At 36.9% G+C, this 13,818-nt stretch overlaps 1 protein-coding gene across 2 annotated transcripts; it reads right to left on the bottom strand.

Annotated features, from left to right (window-relative positions):
- Positions 1 to 5,117: 5,117 nt before the first annotated feature.
- On the bottom strand, positions 5,118 to 12,380 carry LOC136233953 (heat shock factor protein HSF8). 2 transcript variants are annotated; one of them, XM_066023692.1, is made up of 3 exons: positions 11,764 to 12,380; positions 7,213 to 7,272; positions 5,118 to 6,366 (listed from the first exon to the last, which is right to left on the bottom strand). In XM_066023692.1, the coding sequence occupies exons 1-3, from the start codon at positions 12,064 to 12,066 to the stop codon at positions 5,248 to 5,250; spliced, it is 1,482 nt and encodes a 493-aa protein (XP_065879764.1). In that variant the 5' UTR covers positions 12,067 to 12,380; the 3' UTR covers positions 5,118 to 5,247. The 2 variants fall into 2 exon arrangements, with proteins under 2 accessions (XP_065879764.1, XP_065879765.1); XM_066023693.1 differs by lacking the exon at positions 7,213 to 7,272 and having other exon boundaries at positions 11,764 to 12,378.
- Between the last annotated feature and the right edge of the window lie 1,438 nt (positions 12,381 to 13,818).

Here is a 13,818-nt window from a genome sequence, read left to right as displayed (position 1 = left end):
GAAAAGAAAGAAAAAGAGAGGCAAAGAAAAGAAATAGTCAAAGGGAATCATTCAGCATTAACTCTAATAATGCGAAAGAAAAAGGGAAAAACCAAGAAAAGAGCATCCAAATCCGTGTGGGGGATTTCATCATCCAGACAGATTGTGCAACCACCTCTTTGACCCTACCTTCAAATTTTAGAGGTGAAGGCACTAAGAAGGAAGCCCCTAAGCTCGAGCACAAAGAGCGAGAAGATCCAACACCGAAGGCGTCCGTCGAAGACGCCATGAGGAGGGTTTACTTTGACAAGCCCACTCCAAGGATGACTCGCCTCAATAAACCTTTATACGTTAAGGCTCATATAGATGCCAAAACAATATCCAGAGTGCTCATCGATAATGGATCAGCTGTTAACATCATGCCAATGAAGACGGTCTTGGCCCTAGGCAAATCGGAGGAAGACATAATCTCATCAGAGGCATCAGTTTCAGCCTTCACGGGAGAAATCACGAAGACATACGGTGTCCTACCTTTGGAGCTCACCATTGGCTCTCACACCACTACGGTTGCTTTCTTCGTAGTAAATTCAACTGCAAGCTATCAAGCGCTTCTGGGAAGGGATTGGATTCACTCCAACTCATGCATCCCATCATCTTTGCACCAACTCCTCCTATTTTGGAAAGGAGAGGACGTGGAAGTTGTCCGGGCAAACGAGAAACCATTCAAAACCTATTCAAACGGAGTCGAAGCCTCCAGGAGATTGATGCAATTGGTATAACAAAATTAAAACAAAATAACACGATTTTTCACCAAAAAAAAAAAGGGTTCAAAAAATCCTAAATACATTCTTTTGTGTATAAATTTTCAATTCTAGTCAATTTATACACAAAAGAGGGGGGCAATTGTTGGCCCAAAATAAAATAAATTTTATTTTTATGTATATAGAAAGCTTATGTTTAATTTAGGATATAGTTTCTATTTTTGTCTAGAAAATAATGAAAAATACACGTGTAAGCTAAGCTTCAACCCGTGGGAAAATCCGGCAAGACGCGGGGCGTGTCCTCAATACGCAGCGCGTAAACAAGGCGTCCAGAGAAATCAACGTCAAAACGCAAACACGCAGCGCGTCCTTCACCTTACGCGGGGCGTACTCTCTCACGCGGGACGTATTTGCCAATACGCCGTGCGTAAGACGCATTCGCGGAGCATGCCAAGATCAGAGGCTTGAAGACGCGGGGCGTATCTACAAGACGCGGGGCGTAATCCTTCACGCAGGACGCGGCACCAGAGACGCCACGCGTGAAAACCATCAATGAAACGCACTAGGCCTAATGTCCGCCAACACGCAGGGCGTAGTAGAGCATACACGGGGCGTGTCGTCTCGTCCAGAAGCAGTTAACGGCAGTTTGAGGAGGTTAAGTTAGTTAATTAGAGTTAGTTGGGTTTGGTTAAGTTAGTTGGTGACTATTTACCAAAATACCACTGATTATTTACCAAAATGCCACTCTAAAAAACTATAAATAGACCCCCTCCCCTTCCTTATTTTTCACACTCAACACAAACACAATCCCCTTCCTAAGGTCCCTTTCAATGCTCTCTCTTTTTTAGTTCTTAGTTTCAAGTTCTTTGCTCCTAAGTTCTTTAAGTTCTTCAAGTTTTTCCTTTTGTTCTTCAGTTTTTCTTAGTTTCGATTCTCTTTTAAGCTCTTTTTAGCTCCAATTCAAGTTCCAATAGTTTTTCTTTCAAATTTCTCAATTCAATTTAGCATTCCTAAGCTGTTACTCTGCTCAATTTTAAATTAGAATTTCATTTCCAAATCAATTTTCCAGATTCGTCCAATCGTTTTCAAAGCCCGATTCCGTCCATTTTAAATCATTTTTTGCCTTCGATCCCTTCGGCAAAGTTGTTCCTGACGTCTTGAATTTCAATCTAGTGTTTTTAATTTCCCAATTCCGTGCCCAAAAACTATAGTTACACGCTGATCTTTCCAGCTCAAATTCTTTTAGTTACTCTGCTCAGATTTTTCCAGATTCGTCCAGTCATTTTCAACTCTCAATTTCGTCCATTTCCAATTCGTTTTAGCTTTCGAGGCCTTATACAAAGTTGTTCCTGACATTCTGAAGTTCAATTTACACTACTTACAAGCCCAATTCCGCATTCTTGAGCACTCAAACCAAGCTCCCGAAGTTAAGGTCTAAATCTGCCCCATTTGCCTACCAACGTTTTGCCATTGCACCAAGCACATACCGTATGGGCCCGACCGATTGCAGCTCTCCAAGGACCTCACGCCGACGCCAAAATTCAACATCAATCCGAGATAGCTATTGTGGCTCCGAGTTTGTTGTTGAATTCCAAGTTTTATTTAATTGCATTTCAATTCCCCGTATTTGATTTGTTATTCCATTTCAATTGAATTAGCTATATGTTTAGTATAGAAGTTCTTCAATTGTAATTCATTTCCAATTTTATGTTTCAAACGCTTATGCAGTCAATAAAATACCAATTTTTCACTAAATCTTGTGTCAATTTCGCACTTTACATTCCTTTATTTTCTCGTCTTCAATTTACCCGCATTAGCTTAAATAAAACAATTTATCTAGCAAAGTTTCTATAACGGCGCTAGAGACCCAAGAGGGACTTTTTCAATCCTTGCGTCCCTCGCCAATCGCTTCGTTTAAGATTTCAAGTTTTGGCGCGCAATTCCATAAACTTAACCGTCTTTAATATTTTGAGAAATAATTTCTCTGGCACGCCCGCACCCTAACCACACGTGACAAGGTTGAAATTAGCATATTCGCAAAATATCGCTAACAATATGTTATAACGTATGTTTTAAAAAATATATAGTTTGTGTTCTAAAAATTAAGTATAATGTTCTAAAAAATCAGTAGATATCTGGATCGTTTTTTCATTTGTTCTATAATATAATTTATAACTCATGTTCGAAAAAACATAACACATGTTCTAAAAAACATAACGTATGTTCTAAAAAATATGTCGTACGTTCTAAACTTCATAGTTCGTGTTTTAAAAGTTAAAATATATGTCCTAACGTATATTTTAAAAAATATATTTTCCTATGTAACATAAATTACAAAAATATAAAGGAATTAAATAAATAAAAAATTAGAGCATGTTCTTGGATTTTTTTTTATTAATAATTCATTATTATGCACATTTCCTTTTTTCTATTAATAATTCATTATTATGCATATTTAATCGATATTAATAAGTGCATGCGTCAAATATTAAACAAAAAAAACAATAGAAGCTAAAAGGGAGATGATATATTAATCAGCGCGCGAAATAATATACAAAAAGAGCAATTGGCTTAGTGGTAAATAATATAAAGTGTAGATGAACAGGTCCTAGGTTCAAACCCCCTAATAAGCAATAGCATTTTTTTTTTAATTTTCCTACTCAAAACTACGTAGTTTTGGGTGGTTCTCACCTAAGGTGAGTTCTCACTTAAGGGAGGGTATATATATATATATATATATATATATATTCACTTTTTTTCATTTAACAACTCTAGTCCAGTCGGGCTTGCCTTTTTTTCTGCCATTAGGAGGTTCTCTTCTGCCAAGACGCACAGAGATCCCAATTCGACTTCTACTCTTTCTCAACCTGCTAGCTCCCCGATATTCCAAGCACTCAGACAAGGACAAACCAATCCATAATTGACAACAGGCTCGAAAAACAATTCATTTATTTGTTGTCATTCATATTCAATATAGCACAAAAACAAAGGATAATGCCAATGTGCTAAGAGACACGTCAAATTTATGGTAAGAGGATGATTATGATAATGCAAAGACATCAATGCCTCAGAGGAGAAAATAATATTGTTATGTGAGTGCTTGTATGGGATCAAGGTACCTACCGAACATCAGATGTCTAGTTTCCTTGATTAGTATGAATTCACAGCCAAAACATGTAAGCCATACAATTGCTTGTTTCAGTACCAGAAAAAACTTGCTACTTTTATGTACAAGTTGGAGTTCCAAAAACTCAGACTTCAAGTAGATTTCAGAAAGCACCATCCGTACATAGAAAAGCATATGAATGTATTGAAACACCAAAATCCAAAATTGAGAGATATCTAGTTATACAAGAGCACACTCATTCATTTGTTCACTAGTTTAAAGACCAACTCAACTTTTAAATGAGACAACTAAATAATAATTTTTCTGATATCATCGTATTTTCAATTATTTTTCACTACTTGTGAAGACTACCACATCAATAAATATTCTTTTTACACTAGTCGTTAGGATGATAAAGGTGTACATCAAAATAACCATGTTATGGTTATTGCATCTTCTATATATAAAATAAAAAACTCGTAGCGTCAAGGATGTTAGATTGATTGATGCATACTATGACGGGGTGTTTGTTAGAAGGGATATAGGAGGTGGGATAGGGATAAAAAAAATACGAGATAAGTTATCCCGTGTTTGTTTGGGAGATAGAAGAGTGAGACGGATGAGGGATAAGCTTCTTATAAAGAGGCGGGATAAGCTCCTGCGATTTTAATAGGATGGAAAAGTCCATCTTATCCCTCAAATTAATGTTATGTAATTTAAATAAGGTTAAAATAGTAAAATGTATTTATCCTCATCCCTATCCCACGTACCAAACATTGAATAATAATTCTCGACTATCATATTTTTATCCTTATCTCAACCATTTATCCTTATCCCTATCCCAACCTTTATCTCTATCCCTATCCCAATAGAATACCAAACGCCCCGTGAGGTTATTCAAGAGATATGAGAGCGAGATTACATTATTTCACAATTCTTTTATTTCAATGTAAATGGGAAGACAACAACATTACTCTTAAGTTTATTGCACTGATAGTGATGAGCCTTTTGTCTTGGCATCACATTTATTGCACTGATAGTGATGAGCCTTTTGTCTTGGCATCACATACTAAACAAGTTTTCCATATCGTAGATAATAATGATCATAAGTGGGTGCAAGGTAATCAAGATGAGTATGATCAATTAAATGACATCCAGACATTATTTATTAGTGTGCAACTTCTGTGAGATGGGGAATATATTGTTGATTATGAAGAATATGATAGTAAATAAAGGATATATTATGGGTGAGCAGAACCATGGGTAAAACAGGTGCAAAAGATATAAACTGTTTTTCCAATGGCCAAAAGAAGAGGAACATGTCAACTTAAACAGTTGGGTCTAGCACCCAGATAAACAGTACACAACAAATGTACATTTCATAAAAAAAAAAAAAATCGATCACAGCGTTTTGGCAACATCTGGTGAAAGAAGTCCCATCTGTTCTGTAAGCTGATCCATATGCTGAGATTTATCCCAGACCTTCTCCATTGCCTGCACATCACTTTCCATTTCTTTGACATCCATGGAGCTTGATTCAATATCCTCAGCCACCGGACTTCTCACCAATTCGTCCCAAAAGCTAGAACCGTCAAACATCAGATCCATATCAGCATCCGGGGAAAAATCACCTATTCCTAATGAACTCAAATCCATGTTCTCAGGTTGCATAAAACCTTCACCAGGAACACCAACAATAGTTTCAGGCACCAGTTCTGGTATCTGAGGGATCGGTTGCATGACAACATCTGACTCAGGCATGGAGATGGCATTTGCATCGTGTGATCCTAAAATATCTGGAAATGAAGATGTCAACTCTTCAGGTGCAGGAGTATGCCTTGATACCCCTGATGGTGAAACCTCTTGAAGAGTTACTCCAGATATTCGACTTGAAGACGCCGCACTCTCCATTCTGTTCAGGAAACCCTCAAGACCATCCTTATAAGATTCCATCCTTGAAGAGCCTTCCATTTTCATGATTTGCCTCAGCATAGTTTTTGCTGGATCAGGTTGGTATTTTACAATCTGGCCATCTGGAGCACTAGAGCTTTCATTCTCAGAAACACCATCTGGCTTAAGTCTCCGTTTTTTGTTAGCTTCTGTTATGCGTCTATTGCTATCGTTTTGTTGTTGTACAAATTGAGCCAAGAAGCCAGGGCTCTGCATAGCCTTTGCTAGAAATGACATCATCTGTTGCTGCCGCTGCTCCATCCCTTGAAGTCGCTGCACCATAGTTTGCAATTGGCCGTCAGTGGTCTGTTGCTGCTGCCTCAACCTAACAAGCTCTTGCATTAGCACATTCTTGTCCCTCTTGAGTCTCTCAACCTCTTCCTCCAACCCAAATTTCCCAACTTCAACACAGGCACCCACAGATGAACTCTGTTGTGGTGGTTGTGTCTGGTGTTGAGCATGTCCATGAGCAGGTTTTCGCCGACTTATACTCTTAAGCAAGTGTTTTTGACCCCTCAAGAATCCCTCATTGGCAAACTCCCAGCGGTCTGGATCAACCTTCCGGAAACCCTGTTCGACAGACAAAACATTTGAATAAAATAAAGCAACATATGACCACAATTAAACACACCATCGGGTGTATGGAAAAAGCACTTCTCATATAAGAGAGACAATTTGTTCTTTCATTTTGTACTTCAATTTCTTCATACATGCTCAGCTTGTCAAGCTGAAAACATTCCACCACATTTCGTATTAAGTGTCATATCTCTCTCAAGAGTGCTTTATGAATTACTGATAATAAACAAATGTCCATGCCAAATTAACCGACATTAAAAGAAAACTGCGACCCTCTTTCTCTAGCTCACTAACAAAAATCCAATTAAGTATTTAAAATTTCCACAATTAACAATTAAGACCGTCAGCATGCCAACAACAATAAAATCCTGACTATTTTTCATAACTCCCAAGTGAATTCCTGAGTTCATACTCGTATTAACCAAAAAATGCAGCAAAGACAAAGTCATCTTGCAATTCAATCACTTTGTAATACTTCCACTAGAACCTGTAAAGGAGTTTAGATTTGAAAAAAAATAAAAATTAGTAATTCAAACATATATCATTAATATATAAAATCAGTATACTGTTCCTTGATATTATATATACTATTTCCCACGCAAGAATCAAGAGATTGACACTCAGAATCAAACTTTCTCCACTTCCCATATGACACCCAATCAACCATTTGGTTCACATACAGATGAACAAAACTACAAACCAAAATTAAGTTTTGAAAACCACAATTTAAGTGTTCCTCAGGAGATGGATACTGGAGGTTTTTCAGAAACATTTTGATAGCAAAACTGCAGCCATCGGAATTGAAATTAATAGAGAATGCAGAAAGGTGCAATGACAAACATGAAATTTATTGGGAACTTTGAAAAAATCCCCTTCTCTTTGTAATACTTCCACTAGAACCTGTAAAGGAGTTTAGATTTGAAAAAAAATAAAAATTAGTAATTCAAACATATATCATTAATATATAAAATCAGTATACTGTTCCTTGATATTATATATACTATTTCCCACGCAAGAATCAAGAGATTGACACTCAGAATCAAACTTTCTCCACTTCCCATATGACACCCAATCAACCATTTGGTTCACATACAGATGAACAAAACTACAAACCAAAATTAAGTTTTGAAAACCACAATTTAAGTGTTCCTCAGGAGATGGATACTGGAGGTTTTTCAGAAACATTTTGATAGCAAAACTGCAGCCATCGGAATTGAAATTAATAGAGAATGCAGAAAGGTGCAATGACAAACATGAAATTTATTGGGAACTTTGAAAAAATCCCCTTCTCTTCCAATAGTAAGCATGAAAGCAAAAGAAGGGATCATGTTACTATGAAATATTGTCTTAATTTTATTCATAGAAAAAACAAACAATATTTTGCATGTAATTGAAATGTAAAAACATAATTTCAAGTTGATTACAATATGCAATCTGATAGCAGAAGTCAATTCACTTCTCCATAAAATGTTCCTTATAAAAAATATTTCTAGCATGCAAGTATTTTAGAAAAAATAAACATAGCATAAGGATTTAAAACAATTAAACCCAATAATTAGGGTCAGAATAATGTGATTGTCATTGGGACGCATAAACAATTTATAAGTTAAAATTCTGAATAATATACATCAATTTTATCTAGGTACCCTTATTAGGATAAATCCTAATCCTTGACTGAAAAAGAGCCCAAACCCATACATGACTAATTAACAAGCATTCAATATGAAGATGGAGAAAAAAAAAGAACAGAGTTAAAGAGAAGTGCTATTTCAAATAGCATTAAGCCCCTAACCATAAATATAACTGGTACTTCAAATAGGATTAAGCTTATAACAATTCATCAGGTCAAGCAAACATTCACTTTTGATGAGTACACCCAAACATACTCCTATTAGATTGCTAGATTAACACATTCAGTAGCTCTTTCGCCATCTATGTGCATTCATTTGCAGATCCATCAATCCACTTCACCAAGAATCGCTTATATATGTCTCACCTAGATAGCACTTCGACATCTCATACTTCTTCAATAACATCAGCTTTTGCAGCTGGAAGCTGTTGGATTTAATTATATGTTTTTAGAAGATTGATTAAGTTGTCATTGCCCCCTCATTCTTCAAGAAGCGGAAAGAAAAGAATACAAATATACATCTTGTAGTCTTCTTAGGAAGAACAAATATTGGATATAATCCCATAACCTATCCCAAATCAACAGCTTTGGTCTTCCAACAAGAATATTGCCACCACTCACTGATAAAATATCACATAATATTTTTGTTTTCCAAGTTTCTTCCCATAATTAATTTCACCAAATATTGAGAAATGACCAGTTTACCACCTTGTAACAAGAATGATACTTAAGGAAGCTTAAATTTGCTTAAATTTGTCCAAAATCACTTTTCATATGATTTTCTCTATGCTTCATCCATGATCGAATCACATATCTTACCTTCAGAAACACATGTACGAAAAATATACTGTCTCCAATCGTCATCATTGACATTTTTCTTCATCAGTCTTTCTATTTATTAAGTACTGAGCTTGTACCATATGATGGTTATCTTCCTCTACACATCCATCAAAATAATAGAAGCTAGTTCTAATCCTTACCCAAACTCTGCTAAGTTTTAGGATTGCTTGCCCTTTTGTCGTGTATGAACAAAAACAATTTTGACAACTGTAGATGGCTGACATAGAGCTAACTTGTTTGGGATCACCAATGGACCTAATGATGTTTGAGTTAGAAAAAATTAACTTTAGAAACAAGGCTGTCACTTGGTGCAAATTTCAGAAAACCCAGAAAAGAAAATCACGTATGAATTAGACATGGCATATATTTACTCATCAAATCCATATCTCGAAATAGTAACTAAGCAACGATAGTACTAAAAGATGAAAAAAAAAATATCCAAATCCTAAATACCAAAGTGTAGGTTTTCGTTGAGTTTCTTCTACACGTTTGAAGTAATGGGGATGCCTAGCCTAGCCTCTTAATACGTAGTTAATAGATTATTTTATTCAGCGCCTCTAGATGAGAGCTGAGATAGTATGAGATAGCATATACAGAAACCATTATTATTAGTGAACTTGTAATCAGGTCATGATGAACCTGAAATATGGATGGTTTCTTTTCCTCTTTTCCATTTATGCTCCACTTGATTGCTGATAAAAGTGCAGAGGAAAAAAAATATCAAAACCTTTAAACTTATAAAGTCCATTGTTTTAAGGGAAAATAAACAATATCAGTGTCTCATATGAATTGGCAAGAGAAGCTGTATGTTCATAAACCTTCAAGGGGGGGAATGGCCAAAAATATCCTCAATTTTTACTGATTATTAGTCCTTGCAAACTCTACAGCAATTTTGCAGAATGTTGTTTTTGTTTCCAGAAAGTATAACACAGTATAATCACAATAACTGATTCCCAATGTTTCTCAAAGTTAATTTAATTGGACAATTCCTATGCTCTCCAATCTAACAAATAAATTGAAATTGAAATCTACCTTTTTTTTTGTTCTTTCAAGAACTAAAAATCACATTTCAATGTTCAAATCTAGCTCATCAATAACCAGTGAAAGACAAATCAGTCATATTTTACCAATCAACAACAATTCCTAGAACTACGACATTTTCCAGTAAAATAGAAGCTCCAAATAACATAGACCAACTTGAATGAAGCATGCCAAGATCCTAGGAAATCACCTCTTTCGCTCCCCAATTTTCCTGTTAACCAAATAAAGCTGACTATTTAACAATCTAATCATAATTGGATAACCATGTTCACAAAACTAATTATACGTTTATAACTAAATATAAACTATCTTACTCCGTTCATTACAAGGAACACAGGAAATGCTAAATGAATTCCTGGAACCCTCAGGTATAAAAGACATGTCAGGCAAATCAACCATGTTCAACAGAACATAATATGCTTCAAAACGATGAAAACTATTAAAAAGAGAGAACATGAAAGTACAATACCAAAAACAATGAAAGCTTCCTCTAAAGTCATTCATTCAAAAATCCCTACACGGGATTCAAACAACTAATATAGTTTCATTCTGCCCAATATCCTCAATGACAAAGTAAAAGAGTTTCTCACGCAAAGTAATTTACTGAACAAGCAATTATATAGCCTGAAATACTAGTGTAAGGAATTGTCACCCATATGCAAATATGGTTGTTTTCCTTAGTAGTGCTCCTAAACCTTTTATCTAAAATGACAATAGCATAGCCTAGCTCTTTCCTTCTCTAACCTTCTCATCTACCAACGTACAATATTTGAGCTAAATCCACAGAAAAAAATAATTATCTGCAGTCAGACTGCAATTTCCAGATCAGCAATTATCTTATAATATCTAAAAAGAAAATCTCAATCCAGAAGAAGCATAACTGAAATTAAATCCTTAATTCCTATAAACCTACTGCAAGGTGAGGCTGTGCCCTTCCCTTTGATCCACTTGGGTCAGAGCAGCAACTACCTTCTAATATCTAAAAAGACAGATAGAAGTCAGTCAGCAGTGCAATGGAAGAAGTTCCAATTACTTCATTTTTTTCCATTGATGCTGGATCCAATTGAGGCTAATCTTTCTATCTATAAAATCAGATAAAAACAGAATACAGCTACAGCTTCCCTAGCTCCAGCTCCCACTTATCATTTCCAAATGTAGTTGAAGCCTAGCCAACCTTCTCAGCTAGTAACTTGAACAACGAGAAGAGAACCGTTCCAGCTCTTCTTATCTCCTTTTTCTAATTCCGTTTAGGGACAACTCTCAATTAGTCTCAGACCTAACCCTTCACCACATCTTGTTTTCAGGGGTAGCGAACCACTTTATTATCCTAATATCAGTATAAAAAGTGTTCATAATTAAACAATCTCAAACATAAGCAAAACAGAGAAGAAAATAACTCCAATGAAGCAGCATGAAAAACCTCTTCCAGTGCCTTCGATCATTCCAGTGATATTCTTAATCTTAACCTTCAGTATTAGCCCTAAACCCGGGGAAGGGGATCAGGGAGGTGGACGATCCCTAAACCCGGGGCAACTACGGGAACAAGACTAAGCACCCCCCCCCCCCCATCTTAACCTTCAGTATTAGCCCTAAGCCCGGGGAAGGGGATCAGGGAGGTGGACGATCCCTAAACCCGGGGCAACTAAGGGAACAACTATAGTGCAATAGGTGGTGGTATATAGTCAAGATATATTCCCCGAACGACTATTGAGCACAAAAAAGCAATAAGTAGCAAGGGCTCTCTTCATCGGCCTTGACGACTAATCATACAAAATTTAGTTAACTTGAGAAGTAGAGATTCAGACTTCCGACAATCAAGAATGCTAAGCACGAAAGAAATAAACAAATAATGAAAAAGAGAGAGAGAAAAATATTCATACATAGGTGTTGAGCTGCCTAACAAAGCTTGAGAAGTTATTGTGCTTGAAGTACTTAGGTAACAGGTCGCGTGCGAATTCCGGCGGATTCCACACCACGAAGCTATTGTTCGTCGGACTCCAAGACACGATCGCATCAGTAGCAGAATCGTCCACCATGTCATAAGTCTTGCTTAGAAAAGGAGGCGGAGCATTTGCCGGCGATGAAATTGGCACCGGCGAAGGCGCCTGTGTTCCACCGCCGGTACTGCTACTAGTAGAGGTATCTCCACTAGCATCTCCTCCATTGCTGATTTTTACATCCATGAGAGTCTATATTTATGAATAAAAGAATAAAATAAGAAAAGAAACATTTAGGGTTTTGTAAGAAAAGACATTGATAAGGACATAAACCCGAGATTGAAGACGCTGAGAGATATTTCCGAGAGAGAAAAAAAGGGGAAAGCGAGACTGAAGAAAGAAAGAAAGAGAAGGCAAATTGTACGGTCACAGGTAGGGAAGGGTTGAAAATGGGATTAATGGCGGTAGACGCCGGTTGCCTCCTCCCTTGTTTGGAGAAGATGATTATTAGTTATGTAAAATTACTCAACTGCCCTTGTGCCTCATCCTCCCATCCCGGTTATAATAATTTTTCACAGAAAGGCTCATTAAACTAGGGATGGGCTTCAAGCGGTGCGTGGACCCCACCCTTATATTTTAACGGCATCTTACGAAATTGATTTCAATTGGACACCGCAATGTTAAACCAATTAACCCTGGTTGCTTCGAGAAAAAATGAAAGAAAGAAAGGCTGCATTTTCGTATTTTGTGTGTTATTTAGCTTGATGACATGATCACCCAATATTCTAGTTTAATTATTCATTCAGTTATAATAATCTAATATATTTAATGGAATTAGATTAAGATAATGATTTCTCCAATTTTGATCTTATAACATCTGATTTTATAACATCTGATTGAATTAATTTATTCTTCATTCTTTCACTTATAGAATATCAGCATGCTTGTAAATATCACTTTTTTAATTTTATTAATATTTTTTAATAATTATATTTTCTTGAATTTAGTAAACAAGAAGGTGACAAACTTAGGATTGGTGACAAACATCACTTATATTTTCTTTAATTTCATTCCATTAGTTTCTGGAATGACACCTAGATTGGTGACAAACCTTTACTTCATGTGTGCAGTTCCCCCCGCCGTATAGTATCGGCAATTGGAGAATCGCCGATGTGGTTGACCCTGAGGGGAACTGGATTTGGTCTAAGTTTGAGACCTTCTTCAACCTTGATACTCTTCTTAGGATTAGGGGAGTGAAGGTCAGCAATCAAGAGGAAGACAAGGATAGACATTGTTTGGCCCTAACTAATAGTGGCACTTATTCCTGCAAATCGGCCTTCGAGGCTTTTTCTCTCGACAGATCTGTCCCTCTCTCGGATACCTGGAAAGCCATTTGGGCCCTTAAGATCCCATACCGTATTAGGAGCTTCCTATGGCTGGGAGTTAGGGACAGGTTACTTACTAACTCGGATAGATACCGACGGCATTTGGTAGATTCCAAAGCCTGCAGTAGATGCAGAGGCCATGACGAAACATTATGCCATGCTCTTAGGGATTGCTCTAAAGCATTGAGGTTTGGAAAAAAATTCTCCCTCCCCGTGTCCTCCCTTCCTTTCTTGCCCATTCTGAAGGCGACTGGTTCTCTGATGGTGTGAGTGGGAAGTTACTGGACTTCATGGAGCATGGTGACATTTTCTTTGCTATCATCTGTCACTAAATTTGGAAGTGGAGGAACGAGGAGATTTTTGGGGCAAGACTGTTTTCATTCCTAACCTTGTTGAGTTCTTCTCCAATAAACTCTCTGTTACCATTGAGAGTTTCAAAGGAGATTCCCTTGCCAGATCTACCCAGAAGAGTGATGTCCACCTCGTTGGTTGGAGTAGGCCAAGTGATGGGGTGGTGAAGCTGAATACGAATGGCTCATGCCTTAGTAATGGAAAGATTGCCGCTGGTGGTGTTATTAGAGATGCGGGGGGGAGCTTGGCTGTCTGGTTTCAC

The sequence above is a fragment of the Euphorbia lathyris genome, chromosome 6 (assembly GCF_963576675.1).
Source record: "Euphorbia lathyris chromosome 6, ddEupLath1.1, whole genome shotgun sequence".
Lineage (NCBI taxonomy): Eukaryota > Viridiplantae > Streptophyta > Magnoliopsida > Malpighiales > Euphorbiaceae > Euphorbia > Euphorbia lathyris.
Note: the sequence above shows the minus strand (reverse complement) of the source record. Positions and strands in the feature narration are given on the sequence as shown.